This window comes from Stegodyphus dumicola, chromosome 4, assembly GCF_044657685.1.
Source record: "Stegodyphus dumicola isolate Sdum_Otavi_A_Nest chromosome 4, ASM4465768v1".
Taxonomy (NCBI): domain Eukaryota; kingdom Metazoa; phylum Arthropoda; class Arachnida; order Araneae; family Eresidae; genus Stegodyphus; species Stegodyphus dumicola.
In genome coordinates, this window is record NC_140771.1 from 97,599,660 (window position 1) to 97,627,348 (window position 27,689).

Consider the following 27,689-nt stretch of genomic DNA (forward strand, 5'->3'; position numbering starts at 1 on the left):
TGTATACTTCATTTCTTCATTTTCGTCATATGTTTTACATTATGATAGTTATTAGTGTCTGCCTGCACTGGTATGTAGCCTTCAACACTAAAACCTGAAAACCTGAATTAATTTAACTTACTGATACTTTTATGCACCATTTTGATCTAAATTAAAGTTTATTTTTATGTTTCTGCTCATAGCTCATGCCATTTCCTTCAACTCCTACGTTTATTTCAATTTTCAGTTTAATTATTTTAATGCATATATTATACAGATATTTATCATTTAATTTCTTTTACATTTCATCCAGACATAATTTTGAAATATCGCTCTGATGATAATTCTTTTGGCTGCTCCTTGATAAAGACCAAAGAATTTTCAATTATAATGTGTAAATTGTGTTTTAGGTTATATTAATTTATTTTAATTCAGTTTTATTTTACAATTTTTTATGTATTATTTTATGTTTTTCTGTTGGTTAATACACCACTATAGAATTCTACAATTGTGTGTAATATATATGTTTCTTGATTTTATAAATACATATATTGTATAACAGAAAAAGCGACGCACTGAGAATAAGTTATCCTAATGGGACAAAATTCCGTATGCGCATAGCTTAAGATAGGATATGCAAATGATTCACATTTGTCTACCAACGGCTGACTAGCTGGAGCTCTAGCGCAATAAAACGGAACATACGGGTGATGTATAAAAAAACAGAAGGTATTCCAATTCTAAAGCATTACTTCCATGCGAATGTGGTTTTTATAACCCACGTAGACTACACTCAGAACGGTTTGCGAACAGTATGAGTAAATGTTATCATTCGAGAAAGGGCGTGCTATTAGACTAAAGGAAGCAGGATGGTCACATCGCAGGATTGCTAGATATTTGGGTTAGAACAATGGGCCATTGAAAGTATTAGCAGGAAAGGGTGAATCACTGCGGTACAGGAGCTTCAAGAAGGTGGTTATCGACTGAGAACGACGACAGAATGTGAGGACAGAGTGATCGATCGATAGGCGATCACAGCCTGTGATGCCTGTTTGTTAAGGTTTCGACCTGTAACTAGGACACCAAGGAATACAATCACGAATGATAGGAGACTCACCGATCGGAGGCTGAGATCACACGACTGCCTGTCACCACTGAACTTCGCCAACACGTTTGCAGTGGTGCCGATAACTTTCGGCACCACTGCGAACGTGTGCAAAACTTTTTTGATTACGATTTTTTTTGTGTTAAATGTATTAATTAAATATCGTGTTCTTCACACTTAACACTGCATAAAATTAAATTCAACAGCGATATCATAAAATATTCAAAAATAGCGTATCTTTAGAATTTCCGATAAACATTATCGGCCGCTTGAGATAAAAGTGTTTCATACCGTACAGTGTTGTCACTGCTGGCGTTAAATATTTGACTTTGAATACCAAAGTTGAGTTTTTTAATCAAAATTTATTACAGTTTTATAAAATATGAAATATAAAAAACGAAATTCAAAATTTGGGCTTCCAGTTACAAATATTCCGGTGGAGGACTACGTTATTCAAAACTTGATGAGTCTCGGTACCGTCGTTTTTTCACAGTGTGAGGAATATTCATACCTACATGCAGATTCTTCATTATTTATTTAATTTCTTTAAAAATAATAAAGAGCAATAATATTCGGTTGCAACAATTTGAAAAGTAGTACGCTGGCATTAATTAGAGCAAAATTCCTTTTCGAGACAAACAGTCTGTTTGAGTTAAAAAGAAGAAAAAAAAAAAGAAAAGAAAAGAAAACATGCACTTCACAATGGGGGCCAACCTGCATCCCACAATTTTGATGATGGCTCATTACATTTTTAACAAAAGCATCCAAGCAAGAGACGTCCTTCAGCCAGCAAGCACAGGCAGAGAAAGAGAGGTTAATAGGATTGCAACAATATTTATAATAAACTTTTTTTTTAATCTAATTGGCTAAAACTTATAGGCAATGCAGAAGTTTTCAAGATGGCATAATGCGTAATACGGTTTCAGATATGACGATGTTTAGAGAAAGTTATTACTAGAGAAAAAATACTCAAATTAGAAATGAGCAATTAAGAGGTATTTTAAATTATAATTTTGATTTGCATTTTTTTATCTTACACACACACACATATATATATATACATATACATATATATCAATTGTTCTTAAACGTTTTTGCTCCATTGAAATGTTGATAAATATCAAAACGTGAATAAAAGTAGTTTTTTTTTTGTATTCATAAAATAAAATAAAATTTTTAATAGATAAATAAAAGGCTGACCACATTTTTCCCTAAAACTATAAAATTCTCCTTAGACGAAATTTCCCTCCTGGTTGAGAACCCCTGATATATACATGTAAAGTGTGTAACATAATTGGTGACACAACTTTGATGGGTGATGGAACATAGCAATAGCAAAAATGTTTTAATGCATCTGTGCTATGGAATAAGAAATGTGAAGAAAGGCAGGAGACAGAAGACCATCAACAGAGCAGCTACACCATCATTTCGACTCTCAGTTTTTGTGCTCTATTGATGGAAATTATCTACCATGAAAACACGGATAGGCAGTAAGTATGAAGTTATCATCTGTAATACATTCACCACAACGGCAAAGAAGATTAATTTGGACTTTGGAAAAGCCATGCGCATCTGCAGCAGCGGTGCTAATTCTGATGGCAAGTCTCTGTTGTGATCAAGTCCTATCTTGTGAATGATCATCGTTGTAATGCATGTATCGTAATTGAGTTGCTGCTCGTTCATTTGAATAATTCTTGAAAGTATCAAACTCTATTTCTCCTATTATCCGCTTTTAAAACGCTTTAGATGTTCTTCATTCTCGCTGTGTTTCTGCATTCATAATTCCCATTCAACCACGAGCTGTATTGCAAACATTTTAACTTTTCCGTTGATCTCTCAATTAGAATTCTAATTATTGAATCTGTTGCACTCTGTATATATTTCAGAATTATGTTGCATGTTGGAAAACATGTACTTTAGCTGCTGTAAAAGAAAACATGATTTTGTTCACAAAAATTCCTTACAAATTAAAAAATATGTGTTGACTTAAACCAACTTAGTTAGATAAACATGAAAAAAACCCATGAGTTCAATGAATGTGATGAATCCTACAATCATATGCAGTTATGAAATCATTAATAATCTTGTGCAGAAAGTTAATAAGTCTGATTATTTGTTATTCTTGAATGTTTCCTAAAAAGGATTTATTAAATATCAAATTCTTTTGAAGATAAATCTGTCATAGTTTTGTTAATACCTTCTAACGCGTCAATGTGATAGCATACATCTGATGTGGGATGCATCTGTAGACCATAGTAAGAAGGACAGATCGTCAACTAACGAATAGAGCAAAATGTTAAAATCCCAAATGGTTTATGTTTAAATTAAATTCGCATATTGGTTTAAGAAATTAATTTTATAACTTAAATATAAAAGTCATTCACATAAAAACTTCAAAAGATTTTATTTGCATAAGATAATTAATAGAGTTTTATTAATAAATCAATAGCAATCTCTTTCTGATTTCAACTGCAACATATTTTTAAGCATATAATCAATGAAACATCAAAGGCCAATGCGAAAATGCTCTTACAATAGTTCAATTTACTTGTAAAAATGCTCAATTAATCAATCAATACATAAAATCGTAAATGCAGTTAACGCAGAAAAAAAACTTTTAGAACACACGTTGCTATTATTATCTATTTATATAAATTAAAATAATTACATAGGGTGATTACACATTTTCAGAATCATTTTGTTTCTGTTTAATTAATGTACAAAATGTCAAGAATACTTTTTCAATCTTTGATCAGATAGCAATTTTTCTAGATTATAAGTCATACTGATATATTATCATACCGATTTCTACGACAGAAGGGGTTTTCTTAAAATTTCCAGGCGTATAGACTTTCATTTCGCTTCCACTACTTCGCGAAGTAAATCAATCGTGGTGGATTTGCTCTCAGAAAGAGCTCTCTTCAAGAAACCAAAGGCACAATAGTTGATAGATGAAATGTCAGAGGACTTTGCAGGAATACGTTGAAAAAGTGTATATACATTACCTGAATCATTCTTCATTTTACCAAGGAGCGTTTAATTTTTTCCAGGTACTTTTCAAACTCTGACTTGTTGTTTTGTCTTGATAAAGTTTCACTCTTTGAAACTCATTGGAAAAAAGTTACTTGCAAATATCGGACTGAGAACTTTGTCTTGATAGTACGTTGAGTTTGTTAATACTCTTCTTATTTTTAATTTCAAATTGTAAGAGAATCACGGGAACATCTTAAACCCCTTATTTAAACGTTCTTTTGCATTGATGGATTCAGGTATGTACATTTTTTCCTTTTAATTTTCGATTGTAACTCTTTTTAGTGACAGTCATTTAGGTAAATCAGTGTTTCATCAAGGGTCACAATAAACTGTGGTTATAAATTTTTATTCCAAAATATTAAAACTGTTTCTTTATTAATTCTTTACTGAAGTTGTTCTAAAAATATGTAATTACCTTCTGTATTACGACAAAGTAATCTAGGGTTACCTGAATTTATCGAATGCTTTTTTTAATGATTACTCATCAAAAATTAACTTGCATTTAAGCACAATAATTAATGCATAATTGTTTTGTTTACGCCTCTTTATCATGTAAAATCAAATTGTTTCGCCCTTTAAGTACTTTTATGATAAAGATTAGCATCTTGTATTGAAGTATATTTTTTATGCTCTTGCCAAGTACAAAGCTTTCTGTAAAAAATTCCGGGATTTCTAATTTGTTGAAAAAGAATTTTCTTCAATTTTTTCCCATCAGCTTTGACCTCACAAATAAATGTCAGTTGTTATCCTAAAGCGAAATATTCTAACGCGAATTCCATTTCCAAATTCCGATGAACTTCCTTTATCTATATACTTCCATCGAATGGAAACACATAGAAAACATATCTCAATAAAGTCACATTCAAAGATATCTAAGGAGGCTTTCATTACTGTAGAGAGGACAAACTGTGGATGGCAGCGTAACGTTCAGATTCCATTCTTACAAGAATGAGATGTTGAAAGCAGACAAAAATTGCATCGTTACCACTTGCAACATTACAGGCGTTACCTCAGGTTGATTAGTATGGGTATCATTTAGACAATAAATGCTGCGTGATATGAGCACATATCCCACATTAGCTACTACATCATATTTCATTTCCTAACATACTACTATATATACTGTTATCAAATGAAGTACAATGCTAATAAGATATTATCCTCAACTTTCACAACACTCATCAGAGACAAGTACTCAGTCAGAGCTTATACCAAGCATGTGGGAATAACCGGGCAGTCATTTGTGATGGATCCAACTTTCTGCTATCGACTCTGCAAAGAACAGGTCTCTTAGCTTCTTTTAGAACCTGAATTACCAGAGCAAATGAAGATGTGCTGCTTTCACATACTGCATGTAACTCATGCAGGGTATGTACAGGGTGATCAGCGTATAAGCCCTGATTTCAAAATTAAATATATCTGCAACAAAAATCGGTAGAATTATGCGGTAAACTATACATTTATTAGCAAAACTGTAAAAATGGTGTACAAAAGTTTAAAAATTTAATTACAAAAATCGTTAACAGATGGCGCTTTGCACTGAAAACTCTTTCTCTGAAAGGAGTAAAAAAAAAATAATTAAAAAAATAAAGTGAAGCAGCCTTTGCAATCAAAATACAATTTTTTCAAAATGTTCATTGTTCGAACAATAAGGTGGCGTAAACAAACAATGAAATTTGACATCACCTCTCGCAATGTCTCGATGGAAATGGAATCACATGCAGAAAGAAGTCACAAGGACTCACGGGAGAATATGGAGGCCAAGCTATTCCTGTGTCAGTAAATTGAGGATAATATAATGCAATTACTTTATTCCCAAAGTATTCATGAAGAAAGTGAAAAACTTTATTTGTTCGATGTGGTCGAGCCCCATCTTGCATTAACCAGTCGATACCTGGTCGATCCTCCAACGCTATTTGAGTGCTCACAAATTGTTTCAAAATTATAACGTAACTTTCAGTAGTTATCGTTTCTCGTACGAAAAAAGGTCCATAATGCTTCTGGCGCATACCGCAGCCCATGCCATAACTTTAGGCGAATGCAGTGCTTTTTCTTCACACAAATGAGGATTTTCGGTACCCCCAAAATCTCCAGTTTTGTTTATTAATGATTCCCTTCAAATGAAAATGTGCCTCATCTGTGAACCAAATGCAGCTCACATCAAATCTGTCGTTGTCGGTTTGTTAGAATCTGATTCGCAAAGTCAACCCTTTGTTGCACAGCTTTCATGGGTTATGGCCTGATGACTTTGGATTTTGTATGGAAACTACCGTAGGCTATCGTTAAATATTTTTTGTGTGCTCGTGTACTTCAAACCTGTTTCTGATGCAATCCGTCGGATGCTTTTCCTAGGATTTTGCTGAACAAATCCAGAAACTTTGGCTGCATCTTCAGGAGTGACTATAGTTTGCTTAGGCCCAACATTTCCCTTTCGATCATCAGCCACGCTGCCAATCCATTCGAATTTCGCGAAGAGCATGCGAATGGTTTTCGCATCGGGTCCAACTGGAACATTGAATCGGTTTTGAAAACTGCGGCGTGTTGCCGTAGGACTGTGTTCTAATCGGTGAATATCCAGAACCAAAATGCACGTTGTTCAATGGAATGCATTATTTTACTTTCTATGCTAACCTCTTTACTAGCCAACAGTTGTACTGATCACTTTCGATTTCGAAGCGCATTTTAAAGGCTATTGATATGTTATTGCGATTAGAGCGCCATCTGTTAACGATTTTCATAACTAAATTTTATAACTTTTGTACACCATTTTTACAGTTTTGCTAATAAACGTACAGTTTACCGCATAATTCTATCGATCTTTGTTGTAGAGATATTTAATTTTGAAATCAGGGTTTATTCACTGATCACCCTGTATTTTATCCAAATATTTGATAACATCTGTTCAGACCGAAATTTTATTCATCCGGCTGTTCAAAAGATATAGTACGGCAGAGTACTGTAGTCCCTGTCATCCGAATCCCCAACACTTCTCGATTCTGTAAAAATATACGTCAATATGCAGTATAACACTGACTATATTGCTCGTGACTCCTTCATTTTGAACTAGTTTTACTCTAATGTTACGTCTACACACATTTATTTTTGTCATTCATTTCATCATATCGTGTTTTTCATGAAAGGTTTCGCATGATGCAATGCGAATGATGCAATGAAAGGTTTCGTATGATGCAATCTTTCATATTTTGTACCTCCAGAACTATATCTTTTTCGCTTTATGTCCATAGAAAAGATTTTGCTTTTTTAATAAATCTTACACTGTTCTAATACATAAATATACATTGCTCAGATTTTTTAAATTCCAACAACTTTTGAAATTTCATTTTTTTATTAATAAAATCAATGATATTCTCTTGCACTGCAAAAATAAAAGCTTTCTATAAGGTAAATATATATATATATATTAAAAATTATGTAAAGAGAGCAGAATTAAACCTATTTATCTTACTATAATCTTATAATTATTTCTAATGGCTTATATAAATGATGTCTTTATATAAAGCTCTTTCCCAAATGCATTTTAATTCATTTTTACTTACTAATAGCAACATATTTATTAGTTTTAAATATAATTTGATTCAATATTAAGAATTTACATATTAAAATATTATATTTCTATTATTACTAAAAACGTAATATTTTGTTTCAGATGGTGAAAATGATGATAACAGTGGTTACAGTGTTCAGCCTCTGTTGGTTGCCCTTGAATATCTTGATAGTTGTTGGAGATCAAAACGAACAGATCTGGCAGTATAAAAATATAGTTTACGTCTGGTTCGTCTGCCACTGGCTAGCGATGAGTCACGCATCTTATAATCCCATCATTTATTGTTGGATGAATTCAAAATTCCGCGACGGTTTCTTCCAAGTCTGTCGACAGATGTCCTGTGCTAAGGTTCGAAGCAGGTATATGGAGGAGAATGCATTGCATCGTTGTAACACGTATTCCACGTATACTAGTGTCAGAAACCTGAGTATGCATAGTTGTTCACCCAGGTCTCTCCACAGGAACGGGAATCTGAAAATGACCCCAAACGCTTCTCCATCGACAAAGCTCACGGTACAACATGTGTGTCGTTATGACAGCTGTATTACTGATGATGATCTCGTTAGTGACTCCCCTGTTTAAGCGCTACCCAAAAGTATAAAGTGAATGTTTAACTTGAGATCTATATGATTACAATCATCGTTTATATTGGGGAGTATTACGAGAAATCTCAAGCAAATGCCCAGTCATGTTTTTGTTTCTATATTTGAATTTATTAATTATTAAATTGTGTGCATTCATAAATCAAGAAAGTTCGCGCTGACATTGAAAGGAAATAAATTATACTAAAACTTAAACAAAGCCTTCTGTAATTAAGAAAGAAGCTCTCTGCTCCCTGCCCCCCAAAAAAAAAATCTAAAATTTCAGCTTTTCCTTCTTTTGAAAAGTCTTCCTCGGTGGTATCAAGAAAATGCTTTAACTGTCTTGCTACCTACTTTCAACTTCGAAATTCCATTTTCCTTAATGGTTGCCTATTGCCTAGGAAAGACGATAGCCTAAAAGCGCAGTGTCTTGGATGAGATGGAGAGGAAGTTCTCGGCTGAATTCTTTTAACTATTCCTATATTGCACTTGAGGCATATGCTCTGACATTATCTTCGTAGAAAGACTCCGTTTCTGCAAAACATTGTACGCTGCTTTTGAAACAGTATAACTGATATCTGCTGCATATCTTCTGCGCAGGCTTCAGAATCAATAGCCATTTCGCAGAAATCTAGAGACAAAAATCCGAGTGGTGATCAAATAAAAGAAAGCAATATGTTTATTCGGTGGACCCTGGGTTTTATCATCAAGATCCTTTACTTTCTTTACAACAACTAATGTCAAGAACACTAATGCAATATATACTTTAGAAAATATTTGATTCAATAGTTTGATAAGGATAAGTATAATGCAAGCAACCTCAGCTGGATTCTAAAATTTTGAACAACAAACACATTTGCTGAGCTCACGTACCTTTCCAAGTCAGTATATATGCATAAGGATGTTTTTATATCTCATATTAAATTAAACAAGTTTGCAGGTTTTTCAAAACTGTAATTAGGCTTAACTCGATGTGGTCTTCAAGCTGATCTTGTGTAGGCTCGATGGTTCATGTTGTTGCTTATGCTCACTTATCTTTGACGTAATCAGCCCAAGACGACAAAATTCCGTTGGCAACACCCTTGAGCATCATTTAGGTGAAAGTGCGATTTAGCTCAGTTCAGCCCTCACTTCTGATGGAAGGCAGCCCGGAAGACAGGTCCGAGAGTCTCCCACCTCTTTTACCTTCCACCAAACCACATGAGAGGACTTTCGACTCGCGGCATATTTAGAGTGCCGCCATGCCGCACCGACACTATACATTTACAAACATCCATGCCTTCTCCGGAATTCGAACACGAGCTCCTCGGCACGGCAGTCAACGACGCTAACGTCTATACCGGTTGGGTTGCTCGGTAGTTCATTGGAGCATTGAGTATCTTTTGTGAGTCTGGTCTACAAATGTTAGTCTAATTCATTTTAGGAGGCAAAATTTACTCATTGTATCATTTCCAAATGCAGAGAAAATTTTCTGTGCAACATATGAGGTCCTGGTGCCTAGTTTATATTCATAAGATAAACAATAATAATTCATATTGTTTCATTCATATTGAGGTCGCGGTCTGGAATCTTTCAATAATAAAATTTCCTTAAATATTTTTTAGTGCAAATGCCTTTGTTAAATAAGCTTCTATTTAAGGATAAATAATCATAGGCTTAAGTGAGCCAAGTGTAGTTTGAAAATGACAAGAAGATTAGAAACAGCTGTATATTACTTGTGATTATTCTTTAACCCCTTGACCTACGAGTAAAATGATGTACTTAAGAATTGTAGAAACAAAGCGCTATACATTAGTACGTAAACGCGTACTTTAAAAGGAGTCTAAAACTCCTTTTCAAGTGATCACAATTTGGTGATGTTCTGGGACGAGTCAGAACATGTTTTAATATTAATAATAAGTGACGCATTCCAGATGCTACTGTATGTCAAAGATTTAGGAATAAGGAATGTTTTGATACTTTGAAATAACGCAAATATTATTTCATAGCATTTTATACATAACTCTGTCTCTAAATTAAAGATCTTCTTTTAATTACATCAAAACGAATAATATCCTGATACATTTGTTTGATTCTATGCTCTACAGACACTATCTCTTCAAGTACATATTGTTATAAATGCCTTGAATGATGTGTTATGGATGTACATTGTGAAGAAGTCATTAGTTCTAGTTTCCTAGCATCACAAAAATGTTGTGAAGTTCTCAGACATCATAGATCTGTAATAATATCTTGTGAATCTCTGTGAATGAAATTATCATTTTCTCTCTGTATTAGGTGTACCACTTTCTCACGTTTTGCTAATGTTTTCAAATTGTGAAATTTAAAAAGAAAGTAAACTTAACATGAAATATAATAGTGTCATTTTATATTCTTCCTATTAATGATACAGTTATATTCAAGAACGGAACGAACGCACAGCAAAATCAGCCATGTGTGGGAAGTTATGTTGGTACTTTTCTACCACGCGTTTTCATACGACATATCAGTGTTTCGATAATCCATGTTTGAATCCATTTCTTCAATCCTCCCTGGTATATTAATTCAATTATCATAACAAGAAATTTGACTTGTCGATAATATTTTCTCGGCTGTTTAAGAATGAGGACGGAATTACGTAACTAAAAATTTTAATAGCATTTTTATTGCTGCTCCTTAGTTAAAATTTTCTAAAATATAATTAAAATAGTAATTTATGCATATTTTAAAGCTGCAGTTTACATATTTATTTTTAGGTAATTTTGTTTGTAACCCATTTAGGAAGTATTCTAAACAACAAAAAACAAAACAAAACAAAAACCTCCAATTAATTATTAAAGCTCAGGTATTAAAGGCAGCACACGCATATAAAGATATTTATAATTTTAATAAACTACTCTATATGTAACTAAATATAAGTTAATAGGAAATGCAGTGTCGTCAAATATTTCATTAAATGTAAATTCTCATCTTTGGATTTCTTTAATGAATATATCTGTTTATATATATCTCATCTAATTCTTTTTACAGTCTATTGAAGAACAAATGTACAAAATAAACTTTGTAAATCTATGAAGTGATAAATTAGTAATATAAATATAAAATAAAAATATATTTGATGAATTATATATGTAAAGTAAACTGATCTTCTTTAAGAAAGGAGTTCTAAAGAGCTCTAAAATACAAAAACTTTTGTAATTATGAATGTTGTGCTTGTGTATTATGTCCTTGTTGTTATTGTATACATTTTATTCATTTGTGTAATATAATATGTGAATGTTTACTGTAAATAATCTTCTTATGAACTCTCAGGCAGTAATAGACAAATTGTACTGTATTTTAATGCATTTAAATGAGTTGACGTTTGGAATATTGATCGAGACGAATATGTAAAATATATTCTAAAATAATTGCAATGTATAAAACAAAATGTTTTTGCATTTTGCTTAGTAATAGATCTAGGTAAAAGTTAGATTTTGAGCAACTTTAAAAACTTAAATTTTCTTTCTTCAAATCTATCGAAAAAATTGTAATATGTCTATATAGTTTTATTTTAATCTGACCTTTAACGACATCACTTCAACAGCACTAAATTATATACATTTTACCCATTATGAACACCTTTGTAATATTAGAATGCCACAACTAAATGTGAAATATTTTGTAAAATTAGTAAAAAAGGGAAAGAAATCTTCAAACGCATTTATATTATAAAAATCTTAAAATCATACATCGGATTATCAGCTCTATTTCCCTGCGGTCGGTCGAAAAATCTCGAAATTCACCAAACCTAGTAATTTGAAACTTTGCAGTCAAGCAAAACTGAAAATTTACAGGTTGAAAATTATTTGTTGTTGAAATATTCAATTTTCAACTGATAAGTTTCCAAAAAATCGGTACTTACCTAATATAACGGTACCCGTTTTTTAAACGCCAAGTTGGCGCCAGGGTTATGACCATGTTTATGTTTCCTTTTTGCATACACTTTTCGGTTGCCATATTTCTGCGATTTGTTTTAATGTGACATCATAAGCATTTTTACTACCTTGTACGAAGTAAAAAGGAAGTATTGTAATCGCGAAAAGTTTCAAGCAGCATATTTCAAAGAAAATATCCATTTTGACCGCTATTGAATGCAATTTAACGATGTTTTTTCGCGATATCTGTACGTAAGGACAGGATAAAAGACTCGTTTCCTCCAAAAAAATTATAAAACTGCTTTAAAATGAGTTCTGAAGAGAATTTTTAGTGGCTTCTGTACGAACGTATGTACGTACGTATCTCGCATAAGTCAAAAACGAGTAGCCTCAGAACGTTGAAATTTTGTATATAGGACTGATATAACATGTAGATGTGTACTTCGTATTTTGGTTGCAATCGGCCGCACCAAACGCATATAAATATATATTTATATATATATCCACTCTGTTACCCAGTTCAGTGATCTCAGTTTCTTTACTCTTATATGTTTGTAAATTGTACATTTTTTGCTTTAAGAATGATTGAATTATGTTGTTTTTATCTTCTGGTTAAGGTTTTTATGCCTTTAGTAAATCTGTATGCAATATTTTTAGAATTATCAACAATTTTAATTTTTAATTGCCGCTAAGCCTTTTTTTATGGCGGCCATTTATCGTTTACATTTGAAACAGCAGACTATGGATTTGTTTCCAATCTAGAGAAACTTAGCTTCGCAACAACAAAGATAACGCCTGCATTTATTATTGCCAATTAAATCATGCTTAATCCTTTCTGGAATTTTTTTGAGGAAATAAGTGTTTAAGATTTACTTCGTAATTTTTAATATAGATATTTTGAGTTTTTATGTATTTTTGCCTTGTTGCGAAGTGAGAACTGAATTAATTGAATGAGAAATACTTAATCGTCTGTGAAAAAGTTTTTTTTTTTTTTTTTTTTTTTTTTTTTTTCTGTTGTTTTGTTTGCTTAATTTCTTTTATACATCATTCTAGCTTTATTATAGTATTTGAATAGAACATGTGGCAACGATTAGATAATTCTATTCTTTAAATGATATAAATTTTGTGCATTATTAGTTATAATATGAACGAAATATAATACTGTTAAGTGAATCTAGCGCCAGAGTGTCGCTATGGTAAACAAATACCAGAGTGAATTTTAAAGAATGCATTTATTCTATTGTGATTTCTATCGTTGTCGGCGAAGTAGATTTAATTCAATCCAATAAGTTTAAATGAAATGCAAGAAAAAATGCGTATAATTTAATATTCCGTACAAGAAAGTCATGTGGTGTACACATTAGATTTTTTCTTAAGGTCTTTCGCCATATGTACTTTGCAAAGTAAGACTTACGATGATGGCGAATTAATTTCTATTTCATAATTTACCCAAGCGCCAAAGTCTATGAACTTTTTGTGTATGATCAGCTGTTGTTGAATAAACGAAAACTGCTTCACAGTAAAATATTTTTACCTTTTCCCAGTTCCTCTGTTTTATATGCTCGCCAAGCATCTGAGTAAATCATCGATTCCTCTTGCACGTAGTCAATGGTTTCTGCCATGAATGTAATTGCCTCTTGGAAAAAAGATATAGCATCTTCCTCATTTCTGTGCAAGTCAAATATTTGAAACAAATTTTTCCTTCCCTTTTTTTTTTTTTTTTTTCCATTGAAAGAAAATAAAATACGTTAACATCTTGAATACCTACAGCTGTTCCTGTGTGAACAGAGTTTTGAGTGATCATGAATTATTAACATTCACATGAAAATTTAAATACAATAACACATATTTTATTCTGACCTCATCTCGTTACAAACCAACTAGAATTGATCGTAATTAGAACATAGGTAATTTGAGGATAGTTTGGACCCACTAGCAACCACCACGGCAGAGTGATAAATTTGTTGAAGATTATAACTCGAGATGGTCCCTATTCCACGTAAACTGGGGACAATGGAGGTTTTCGCGGCTCTCTCCCATGTATAATGTGAATACGAGTTTCCTTTAGACAATCTTTCACGAAAGCATCCTTCTCCTTAGAGACATATAGACCTCGTGTGCTTTAACATAATCCAGTGTTTCTTAAACTGTGCTAAAATTTTTGGCGACGCCCAACGGGGATCGCCAAAAATTTTAGCACTTTTGATATTTTTTTAACCCTTTGTTGCATCATGTCCGCTCTACTGGACAACAGTTTAAATTTGTTAATTCTTCTGTAAATGCCTTAACAGATTCCATTCCTGTGTTTGTTCATTCTACGAGTTCATTCTCGTATATTATTAGAACTTTTAACTGTCGATCATAGATGGCTGTATAGAATCACTAAGTAAAGCATTGCTATTTGGAAAATGGCTGCTACTTCTGTTTCTAAGTTAGTACACTTTCTCATAGTAAACATTATATAATACTGGTGACATTTTCTTATACTGCGATTTTTTATTCATAATTAGTAATTTTAGACATTTTATTTTAAATGTCAGTTTGAGAAAATTGTGGAGTGGGTAGATAAAGATCTACCGAAAAGAGTGAATTGAAACCCAAATGTACTGCTTATCAAGTCAAAACACCACTGGAAATGTTTGTTTTGCAGAGAATTTCTAGAACATTTGACATTTAAATCCAATAGGTACAGGTTACAAAATCGTAGCAAAATATATTCAATCACAATCGACGAAATGAAGGTATTTTGAGGAATCTGTATGTACATGTCAGTTGTAGATTTACCATTTAAAAGATGGCAATGACCGTAAATCAAATGCAATGACCGTAAATCGTCGAGAAGAGATTTGTATGCATGTACGTATATGCATGCTGTCCACTGTGAACAAACTGTAACAATTATTTAAGACGAAATTTGAATAAAATTAATTTTTTATTATTACGAAAGTTATTTTAAGTGGAAAAAATACAAACATTTTAGTTTAACTTCTCCAGATTATTTGTATGCAACAAAGGGTTAACTTATTATAATAATTTTACAATTACCAAATATTTTTACACACTGATTCTGAAAATAGATAAAAATAAGGCAATACAGGCAAAGAAAAAAATGAAAAATTTCGATGCATTCTTTTTATAATATAAACGTTCATTTTCCTTGCTTTGCAAGTGACGCTGTCATTTCGTCTGTTACTTATTTAAAATTTCCATATTGTTCTGTGTCTTAAAATTATAAATTAAATTTAATGATCTAAAACTGCAATAATATATAACAGTACAAGTGACAAAATTGACAGTTTTACTCACGCGTGTGTTGGATTTCCGCAATAATTATGGGTCCCACAAAAGTTTTGTAAATATTATGGAGTCCTGGGGGTCGCGAAAAAAATCTCAGTGATAAAAAAGGTTCGTGGCTGGAATAAATTCAAGAAACCCTGCCACGGTCAAATAAGCCAAACCGAGCCATCTGTATTCATAAGTGGCCAAACTGTGAAATCGCTGAAACTATCTGCTTTCTTAATCACTTGCTCATTAATAGGCTATATAATGCTGTATTTAAGGGTGAAAAAGAATGATTCGTATAATGTTCACTCTCGTTTTATAAATAAATATATTGAAGGTGCATCCTATGTTTTATTCAAATATCTTACGTCATTTAAAACACAAACAAGAAAGAACACCTTTTATTTGTGTATTTGCATTTCGAAGCTACTTTTGTATCAAATGCTTTTATTATATTTTAATCTTTCGTTTATTTTTATCAATTGTTATACACGACACTTTGTTAAAATAACTTATTTATAAGTTATTTTAACAAACTTAAAGAAATAAAATCTTTAACAAACTTAAAGAAATAAAAATCTCTCAAAAGAGATTTTTATTTCTTTAAGTTCGGGTTTCGGTAATACTTTTTTTAGTTGCGATGGATTTAATTCCAGTTACTTCTATTTTTTAAGGTTTCCGTTTTTATCTTCTTTAATGTTTTATCTTTACTCTCTCTACAAAATGAACCTATCAGATTAAAACTAAATGCGACTTTTCTAATCGGAAAAATCTATAAAGTTACAGCCTGTAACTCTTCATTTCCAAAACTGGTAGAGTCAACTCTACTTTTTCTTTGACAAAATGAACTCTATTTTTCCTACACTAAGTACCTTAAATCAGTTTCATATTTTTTGGCAATAACAATGTCTTAGTACTTATAGTTTCCTCCGAAACAGAATTTTAATTTTGCAGTTTTTATAAATGAGTATATTTAATATTGCAGATTAATTTTAAAAAGAATATTTAATGACGTGTCCCATGTGATGCTGCCAGTACCAAAATGGAAATTCTAGGAACTTGAAAATCAAATGCAGTTTTAATTGCAAATAAAGGATTGTTTCATGTGCAAATAAAATGCAACTACTTTGCTATATCAGCGTGCAATATCTGCAGTAAAGCTACTTCCTCAACTGGAAACCTAATGAGGATTTTGAGGCTTGGACCTTTGACTGCTTAAATATTGACGATCTAGACTAAAATAAAGAATGATAGCAATGGGAACATTTTACGTTGATTATAAAGATAGTGAAATTATATGGAGGAACTCTGTGGAAAAAAATTGTTTACATTCATATGCAATAAATTTTTAACTTGAATAACTCATTAGGTCTTAAATGTAAATTCTTTTCAAAAGTTAAAAACCCATAATAGTTTATAAAAAAACGAATTACACAAAGGAGAGCGGTTATGATTTCGAATATAGATAATCAATTGACGCGGAACGTAACACAGGCTAAATCTGCCTTCATTCGCTTCAGTATAATGTGTATATTGATACAGTAAAAGTATGCTTCAAGTTTAAGATAATGCACTGATTTTGAGGTGCTTAATGACCGGCTTATGGGTGAAAAACAGAAGAACGAAGAATCCTGAACCATTTGTGTTATTCGTTTATTGATAATTCTACTAAAAGGATAGTGTGAGTGACACTATCTGTTCTAGAAACGTGTTGTTTGTAAACTCCGTCAAAAGCCAAGTGCTTAATTTCAACCGCTTACAGATTTACATGAGATAATAAGTGACACAAAAACTGCCCCCGAACATAGTGATTTATGGGCTTTATGAAGAACGAGTTTTAATTTAAATTGACTTTATAAATTCTGGAGAGAATTTGCTTTCGTATTGGAAACAATCCACATTTAGGAGGTAATTTCAAAATTAATAATAATAGCCAAAACTTGTCTTCCCTTTACACATACTATAGCTGATGCCTAAGAAACATCAACTGATAAGCGAGCTAGGTTGAAGCCATGACTCCCCGTCAAAAATTATTTTACATTTACACAGCACAGCTGACTTAGTACTTTAAGACTATAATATAATTTATACTTTAAGAAAAGTATAAAGTTTGAAAATGAAATTTGGTTACAGAATATGGTTTAATTTGTTAAACATTTTCTTCCAAAATATATTCTGAACAAATTTAGCTTGTTTTGTTTTACTTTAAGCTAATATGTGCATTAATGCAAGAGAAATGAGATATTTACCCTATATACTTGCGTGTTTTTACCGTTTTATTTTTACTAGTTTTATCGTATGAAAGTAGACAGGGAAAAATTTTGCGAATACTTTAATTTCCGGAGGACGCATACACAGTACGTCAATAACAAATGAAAAGAATTCATGGATAAACTATCCGTAATTATGGCAATACTATTTATTTAAAAGAACCTATATTTCAATTAGAACGCATAGTAATCCTAATATTGCAATATTTGCTAAGATATCTTCACTTCTTTCCTCTACCTTGAATCTTGTCCACTCATTTATTGTTGTCACAGCTATTCCACATCCTTCAAGCCAGTCATTACTGTTGGAATTGTAACATCTGCTACAGCCTGCATATTGCATTATCACCGTTGCCATTGTCACCGTTCAGTTTGTCTTTCCTCGTGCAGTGATTTTTAGAGCCACCAAGAGCATTAGATATCCGTTTTTTGTCTTCCTTCCGGAGGGTTGACCTAGATAACTCTGCGAAGCTACTGACTAGGATATGTACCTAGGCAGTCTCGGCCACGAGGGTATACAAATTATCAACCTAGTGGTTCTAGGAAGTTCCGAAAAGGTCACTTATTGGCCGGTACGGGTCTGTTATATCCTAGACCAGATGGCTCTAGTAACCCGGGGTGGCGTCCCGGGATTTCCGGGACGGCGTCCAGGGATTTCCCGGGACGGCGTCCAGGGAACACTGGGTAATGTCCCTCTGCGACGGGCAGCCCGAGCGACTGGCTTGTAGCAAATCATAGTCAACGACCGGTGTCGCAAAAGCGATGCGTCCTTTTTATCCAAGGTTCTGAGGGCATAGGTTGAACCTCTGAGCCTGGGACTAAGGGATGAGGGAGTTCACGCGGAGTGAGAAATGCCCATATCCTATTTCCCATTTTTCTTACAACTTTTCGCTATAAATGCTTAATCAATCAGCTCATATGCACCTAAAATCAACGGGCAAATCAGCTAAAACGACAATCACTACGTGGACGAATTTATTTTAAAATTGACTCAAGCTCGCTTTCGAACACTTGAATGAGGGAAGAATTACGTGTATATTTTAAAACTTTTCAGAACCCTAAAACGCTAGGGAAGCTAGAAAATGCAGTATTTAGATTTAATATATGGATTTTGCTGAACTCTAAGTAAATGTCATATGGATTAAAGATATTTTTGAATTATTGTTTTCCTTCCAGCTGTTATTTCTGTTAAATATTTAGGCTTCGGACGGCTAACTGGCTAATTGCTTCGTGATTAAATAGAGAAGTGATGGTTGATAGGTGTATTTTTCTCAACGACTGACAGGAATTGCTGCTTGATACTTTTGTAGTTTTCTTGAGATGCGACAAAAAAAGAGAATTTACGTTTTCAGAAATCTCTCCATAAAAACGTAATACTCCTAACAGTTAACCCCCCCCTTTTTGCCCAAATCTTGGGCAGACGTTAATTGGCTATTCGAACACTAGAGAAGTATTTTCATGTATCACTATAGCACAAAGGAATTATGGAGATTCTTTCTCTTTCCAAATAGTTATTTATTTTTATTCTATGAAAATTACCGCCTAGCAGTTTCAGAACAAACATTGCTGATTGCAGTCTCCTTATCCTTGTCTTGGTTTAATATATAAAGACAGTAACGCGAGAAACGATACAGTCCTGGGTTCAGTTGAGTGAAAAATAACAAACATTGAGTAATAAAATATTTCATTTTAGTTCATCTCCTATGTGTGAAAATATATTTTCAATTGTTATACCTGCAGGAACAAAAATAAATACTTTCGCAAACAGAATCAGCTTAGAGATTGCATTTGGATTATAAAACAATAAATCTATAAAATGACTGTATAGAAAGTCAGAATTCTTTATTAAAATTTTCTAGAAATAGATTTTTATAATTATCCACTTACCTATTTTGCGTATGCGCCGTATGAACACTGCTTTCCGAACTTTACCGATTTGCCCGTACGCTACACGTGTAACCTATTTCTATGTTGCTTTTACTGTTTTGTCCGTACAGTTTTCTATTTTCAGTATCAACTTAGTCGTATAGATGGCAGTAGAAGTTCACTAAGTGGCAGTCTGTAAAGTCTATTTTGTTTTATTTCAATTGGTTAAAAACGGTGCGCTTGTTGCACGTCTTCTTTAGCGAATTTTTATCGTTCCGTGATTAGCTCTTCGCGTGTATTTTACTATTGATTTGACAGTGTAATTAAAACTGTTTTTATCAAAAAATAATGGCTGCTTAAGAATGTATGCAGCTAAACGTTTACGATTCAGATTTTGATTCGGAAACAGAATCTGAAATGTCTATAAATAGTCTGAAAGTAGTGAAATTTCTCTAAGATGACTTCTTCTAAATATCTGTTTACGGGAGGCTTATGTGTTGCCTACAAAAACTGGCAGTAAATATTCAATTTTTTTTCGATTGGATTATATCGTTCGATTCATTAAAAGGTTTGCAGTAGCAAAAGGTAAAGCATGTTGGACCATGTCTATCACATTGTTTAAGATTATCTTACTCTAAATCAGTTATTTGCCCCCCCCCCAAAAAAATGATTTTCAGTATCAACTTAGTCGTATAGATGGCAGTAGAAGTTCACTAAGTGGCAGACTGTAAAGTCTATTTTGTTTTATTTCAATTGGTTAAAAACGGTGCGCTTGTTGCACGTCTTCTTTAGCGAATGTTTATCGTTCCGTGATTAGCTCTTCGCGTGTATTTTACTATTGATTTGACAGTGTAATTAAAACTGTTTTTATCAAAAAATAATAGCTGCTTAAGAATGTATGCAGCTAAACGTTTACGATTCAGATTTTTATTCGGAAACAGAATCTGAAATGTCTATAAATAGTCTGAAAGTAGTGAAATTTCTCTAAGATGACTTCTTCTAAATATCTGTTTACGGGAGGCTTATGTGTTGCCTACAAAAACTGGCAGTAAATATTCAATTTTTTTCGATTGGATTATATCGTTCGATTCATTAAAAGGTTTGCAGTAGCAGAAGGTAAAGCATGTTGGACCATGTCTATCACATTGTTTAAGATTATCTTACTCTAAATCAGATATTTGCCCCCCCCAAAAAAAAAGAATAAGTAAATGTAATTGTGGTCATTGTAATCGAAGATAGTTGTAAAGCAATTTAATTTTTATTTATACAATAGCAAATTTAATTTCTCTGTTAGCCACTGATATAGGAAGAATGTAGAACTTCCAGGAAAAATATTAATTATTATATATAGTATTTTCTAAATTTATTTGCTGTAAAAATTGTTCTAAATGCTCAACAATATCAAAATGTTAATTCTAATAACATTTTCCTATTCAGAAATGTAAAATAAACAAAAACGATGCGATAAATAATATGACAATTTTTGTATCGAATTCGAAAACTGGTTATTATTTTCTAAAGCTGTTATTTGTTTCTAAATCTAATCATTAAATATTTTACTAGATATTATTCAAATCGGACGAAAAAAATTTTGATAAAAACGAATTTATTGTGATATTGTGAAAATGTATGAAAATTACTGGTCCACAACTTATATGTAATTTGGGAAATTTGGTTTGGCGTGTAGCATGAACTGGTAGCGACTGAATTATCTTTTATATTCTTTACATAATATTTGTTTTTCCATACAAACCTTTTAATAATTCATATATTATCTTTTTATTAACAGAAAAGATTTCAAAATTTTCTGTTTTACCGCTTGCTTGAAATTCATCTATTTTATTTGGTCAAATCTTGTTGAGCTTTGGAGCAATTTTTGTGTTAGAAATAATATTTATTCTTTACAATTTATCCTGAATATCTAATAAAATAAAGTGAGCATTTTTATTACAATTTTTAGTTTCTCTTCGTAATATTAATGAGAAGTTTTCTTTAGTTATTTGGAATTTTATTTAAAATTTATGTGCGATCTAATTTTATTCCTGGCTGATAAAATTTCCACCTGTAATCTTTCAGATGCGATTGATTTAACGTTTGAAACATTTTTTTTTCTTTTTTCACATGATATTTTCTTACTACTACAGATTTTTTTAAACGGCAAAAATAAGCGAAAATCGACACGACAGTGATCAGAAAAATGTTAAATTTATAGAAAAATACGTAAGAGATATTAAAGCTTTGAAATGTTTTACAGTTTCAGTAAAACTGTTTTTCAGTAAACACTAACCAACCAATGCTACCAATTCTTACAATTTTTGCTGAAGACAGACACCACAGTTGGGAACATGGTTACAAGTATATCACAAATTTTTTCCTCATTTTTCGAGCGTACTGTTAGCTGCTTCTAAATTTTCATTAGATTTCTATAATAACTCATAACCGATTTCATATTGTATTTGTAAAAAATCAAACTATGATTCGAGGAATAAATGTCTGTTAATAGGAACGTTTTGTCACAATAAGAATTTAAGATGTTAATATAATCTGGTTAAGTTTTCAAAATATTGGTTTCTTTGAAAGTAAGAGTGCTTAATTCTCACTTCTCTTGAGTTTAGATGTATAAAAAGAATTTGAAATAAACGTCCTCTTTCAAACTTGAATTTAATACAGAACATTTTTCTTTAGCTCTTTCTCATATGGCATTAAAAATGCAGAGTCATAAGGTTTGTCAAAGCAAAAATGAGCTATGTCCTCTTCGGACCTCGAACTCCGTACTTTCCAAGTGCTATCGAAGCGTGCTTACAGTTACAGTGGCACACGGTAAGGAAGAAGAAATCATCTTACAATCTCCCATTTAACTTTGCGACGGTTGCGAGATTAAGCAATTTTTTCTTCCCAATACGCGCCTCATCTCTTAGTAGTAAATCTGCAATGCTAGTTGTCTTCGTTAGCTCTTATTTCAGTGTGTAACTAGAATGCGAGCTGAGCTCGTTGTAGACCATCAAAATATTAAAGGGCGGCTGGGGAAGAAGGGACCCAATCGTCAAGGTAAATTATCGTCCACTACGTTTTAATTCGGGCACCATTCTAGAGTTATTAGGTATTTATCGGAGCAGAAAGCATGGAAAATAAGGAATAATCTGGCAAAGACTGGAACTCCAGACATTCTGATTGCCAGAAGATTTGCTTATCAATTACACTACGAAGGCATGAGATAAGGAGAGAGAAAATACCAAAAAAGATAATAATGTGTCAAATGGCAAATGAACTTTTTTATGGAAGACTGCACAATGTGAAATTTAAAGAATAGTTAAAAATGTAGTTATAATACGATAAATAAATCACCAATGACGGAGATATCAAAATTGCAATAATGTTTACATTAAAACACATATTTGATGAAGTGTCATATTTTCAGAGTTAAAAATTTATTATTATTATAAAAAAAATCTTTCTTTTAACGTCAAGGCTGAGATTAAAGTTTAATGCTACATATCACTACTTATTTTACTCAAATACGCGTATCAGGTTTGATTTCAGCGAATCTTCAGTTGAAATACTATTCTAGTTAAAATACTAGTACATATATTCATTAATAATTTTAAAGTTAACGTTTACAAAAAATGTTAAGTACTTTGTAAAGAGCTCTCGCGTTCCTTTTAGCGTGATTAGAATAAGTAGTAAAAATTGATTGAAAGTAAAAATAGTAGAAGTTTTAATAGCGTTTAACAATGGTGTCGAAATTAATGTGGTATACGTTTATTTATCAGTATTTCGATCTCGAAAATTAGGCCTAGTACTTCTCTTAAGTCGCCTCTTAAATGGGTATAATGTAAGGAATTAAAGCATTCCATAAAATGTGATCTTTTAACACACTTTTTTACGCGCTAATTGAAGTGATAACACATTCAATTGGCGCGTAACAAAGGTCTGTGGTTCAAAACTCGGCAAGCGCTCAGTTGATTCTTTACATTTCCTACTTTCAAATGTCATCAGTTTTCCCAACTTGTTAGAATAAATGTAATAGATTCCATTCAGTTACGTTATTATTAGTTAATCAACCTCGTTCAAAGGGCGTTTTTTAAAATAATTATTATATTTCGTAATTTAGGATGATTTTTTATTGGATTGTACTCACACCTTAATATAATCATTAGGGGGGGAGTGATAACAAAAATTCATTATTTTGTGAAATTTATACAAAGAACTATACATTTTACATCGAAATTAACAAAACACTGACACACACAATCACACAGCACTAACTGAAACACAACCAATCATCACTGACAAGAAAATAATGATAAAAACACATTTTTGACTTTATTTTATGTTTATTAAACATAAGAATACATTGAAGTAGAATAACTGGAAAATATTGATTCACTAGTAATGTATAGCTAAATATGCTAGTCAGCATGCAAAAATTTTAAAAATGCATACACTATTGAAGGAAAAATTACAAAATTTAATTTCTATAAGGCCTTTTTTTAAATCTTATTCTGCATCATGCATAATAATATACTTTTTTCATGAACAACTCCAGTTCTGTTTCAATTATTATGACTTTTCGTGTTCTGCAAAGAGTGAAAGCTGTTATTTTCTTCCCTTGAACTTTCCTGTTTTAATCATTAATTTTCATGCTTTCACGTTTTAATACATTGCTATGTTCAAAACCTTCACGGAATATACTTGCACGAAAAACGTCTTTGATATGTAAAAAATTGTTAATTAGCAATCTTCAAAGAAACATTCATCGGAACACTTTTTGTTTCAACACTTCTGCTGTTCGTGTAAATATTTAAAGAAAATATAATTAGAAGAAAACGCAAATTTCGATCTGGGTAGGTTTTTGAATAAAATTCAATCCATTTTAAGGGCTATCAGATATAGACACTATAGTATATATTTTTGTTCCTAAAAAACAGAGACCAATATTTGATCACCCTTCTAAATTGAAATTTTTTTAATATGTGTTAAGTTTTTTTTTTCGGGGGGGGGCTTAATTTTAAACTTCAGATTGGCGTGTTTTTATTCCAGTTATATTACTTCTATTGGCATTTATCATAGTCTGACAGTTACGTTCTTTTATGTGGAGTGTATTATTTGTAAATATGGATCCCTGCAGAACTATCTTGCTAGGAGGTCGCAATAAGAAGGAAAGAAATCTGAAAGATGAAGTGACTGTATGACAGAAATCAGTTTTTGATCAAAGAAATAAAAGCATCTTTGCTTAAAATAGCTTTTATTTATAGTCGAAATAAGACCTTGAGTCAAATGGTCAAAAGATGATTTAATTCCATTTGTCCTACAGCATGAATCGCACTGTCTCGCATGATGTCACTTCAGGCACTTCTTTTATTAACATTATGCTAATGCCTTTTAATTTAGGTAAATTAAGTGACAGCAAGTTTTATGTGAGAGACATTTTCGTGAATGTCTTAAACAAAGGATTATATTTTATGCATTGTTAATTTTTTCACTATGTAAAACTTTGCTTTACGTTAGATTGCATAGAATAATATGCTTGTGTAATTTTCTAATTTAAATGCTTCAAGAATTTGAGATCTGAGTGACGAGACGAATATATGTTAAAAATATATATTTGCAACTACCTTAATTAATACAATTCTCTGCAGTAATAATTATTTTGGTGTGTAATAATGTTTCTGCTATTTGAAGCAAATGTCTCAAATTCCTATTTGAAGTAACTATCGTTTTTAAAAGATCATCATTTACGTATATTTATTGTTAACAGCTTAATTTAATCAGTGAAATTTTATTTAAATATATCTTTCAAACAGCGTACTGAATGTAAATACGAATAACTAAGAATCAAGTGGAAATTACTATTGTTACTGCTATTATTGAAATAGTTTTAGATATCATTAATTATATCAATCTAAAGTAATTTCTAAAGAATTTTAAGTATATAACATCATTTAAAACAGGAAGGAATAGAAATTTTATTGACTCTTTGTAAGAATTGTATAAAACGTATGTGTTGTTAGCTAGTTTTTAACAAAATTAGGTTTTTCTCTTACATGAGTATCATTTGTGTGAAATGTAAACGTTACTTTGTGTAAAATATTTTTCTGATCTGGGGCCAGGATTTGTATGTCTGATTAAATGTACAATACGTTGAGCTTAAGCTATATTATGCGGATATATTTATCTCCGTAACCTCACATTCTTTAAAGTTTTACAGTGTTAATGCATTTTCTGTAATAATTTGTATTTCGTCTACATGTAAAGTTATGTACAGATGTAAGATGTTGTGAAAATAAATGCTTGCAAAAGAAAAAATGCAATGAAGTTATTTTTTCCAGAATAAATACATATTTAAGAGACTTTTTTTAATAAGACAGTTTACGAGATAACATTAAAAAACGTGTATTTTGTTTGAAAACCCGCGTATTTATGACCAAAAACCTTATGGCATTCATATGAATGATTATGGATTTACAAGTGTGATGCGCTCCGCTCCTGAAACATTCCAAACGATAAATTCTACTGTTGAAAATGAATAAAATAATCAATAAAAGTATTGAGAACCCTATAATGTTTAAAATGAAATCGTGCATAATATTCTCAGTAAAAATTATACTTCAGCTACATAGAATAAAATATATGATTTAAAAAATTTTAGAAGACCTACAAAAGAAGTTTTGCGCGATAAATTTTTAAATAAGGAAAAGGAGAGAAGTAATATTTTGTGAGATATACATGCATTGCAACAGTTTCTATACTATCAGTGGAAACACTGTTTGTTAGCCAAAGCATTACACATTTTAAGCTACAATACTTGCTTTTACAAGAGTACTACTTTTATACTGTATTTTGCAGTTTATATTTCACGGGCTACTACTTCTTATAAGATAGTATTTTCATGCTCTTCATATAGCTTATTCTTATTCTTATAGGTTAATATCAAATATAATTATCCGATAGAGAAACATATTTTGAAAAATACTGCATAATAAAGTTAAACATAAAATTGCAATGGAAAATAAAGGGAAAAATTGAAATCCCAAAGTTCTCTCTGTTCTATAGTTCGAACATGCTCTCCTAAGTCTCCTTTGTCAACGCATTACATTCTTCCCATCAAAAAACTTATATTTGCAGATACAGATACAGTGAAAATAATTCTGTAGTTATTGAGTCTTGGAATAAAAAACTGAATGGAGTACAGTTGGAAAATATCATTTAGTATTTCTAACAAAAGATACAAGAAATATATTCATATCCAGTTATGAAGCGCAAAAGGAAGACCTAGTTCCTGTATAATACCACAAAATTATTTTTGGAAAATTGTTATCCTTTTTAAAGGAATTTAATAGTCTTCTGCGGTTTCATGTTTTTGGCTTCTTTTTTTTTCTGAATGCACTACTAATAAACGAATTTGATCTTTTTTGTTGAACATTCTAATGCGCATGTTTTTGTAATAAGATTAAATTTTTCGTAAGGCCTAGATAAATTTCTTCACTCAAATACCTGTACTACACAAATATAAAATGTTTGTGCGTAACCAGCCTTAAAAATTTCAATTCAGGAATTGTTTCAATGGAAATCTTCTCATTAATCTTACAAATAATATATCTTTTAAAATTCAAAGATACGATTACAATGCCATCTTTTTCATATTTCTTGGGGGTAATTGCATTTCATTCCTGATTCCGTAAAGTTTTTCGAACTCTAAAAAGACGGAGTCTTTTAGTGTTCGAAAAATTTTTAGTCTTTAGTATTTTATGTCTTTTAGTGTACGTTTCCGTTTTCTAGAAACCAGATTGCGAAAGGGAAAATTACTATTTCATTTTATTTTATTTTATTTTTTTAGATTCACGAACAGTTGGGAAGGTTAGGTAGAAGACATTTAGACAGGTACAGGTAGAAGCTAAGCGATCAGGTCTGTGGAACCGAAAGTGATTAAAGTTTGCTTAATTAGTGAATGTTAAACTTCCGCTCCGGATGGAAGTCCGAGAAAGAACATTATACACGGGGCAATCCAAAGATCTCCCACCCCATTTTCTCTTACCACCAACCTGGAGGATTTCTGTCTGCTATGTATTTTGAGTGCCTTTTTGCCGCACTGACACTATGCGCTTACTTTCT

The 27,689-nt window shown here is 31.8% G+C and overlaps 2 protein-coding genes across 4 annotated transcripts in view; one reads left to right on the plus strand and one right to left on the minus strand.

The window, feature by feature from the left end:
* The window catches only part of LOC146997618 (uncharacterized), a 52,051-nt gene extending 44,160 nt beyond the window's left edge, over window positions 1-7,891 (plus strand). Inside the window, exon 4 of the mRNA XM_085814361.1 lies at window positions 7,785-7,891. Within this exon, the coding sequence (XP_085670487.1) occupies window positions 7,785-7,891 (107 nt within the window). The remainder of the gene's footprint in view (window positions 1-7,784) is intronic.
* The window catches only part of LOC118188135 (uncharacterized), a 238,969-nt gene that overhangs the window by 78,338 nt on the left and 132,942 nt on the right, over window positions 1-27,689 (minus strand). The window lies entirely within an intron of this gene.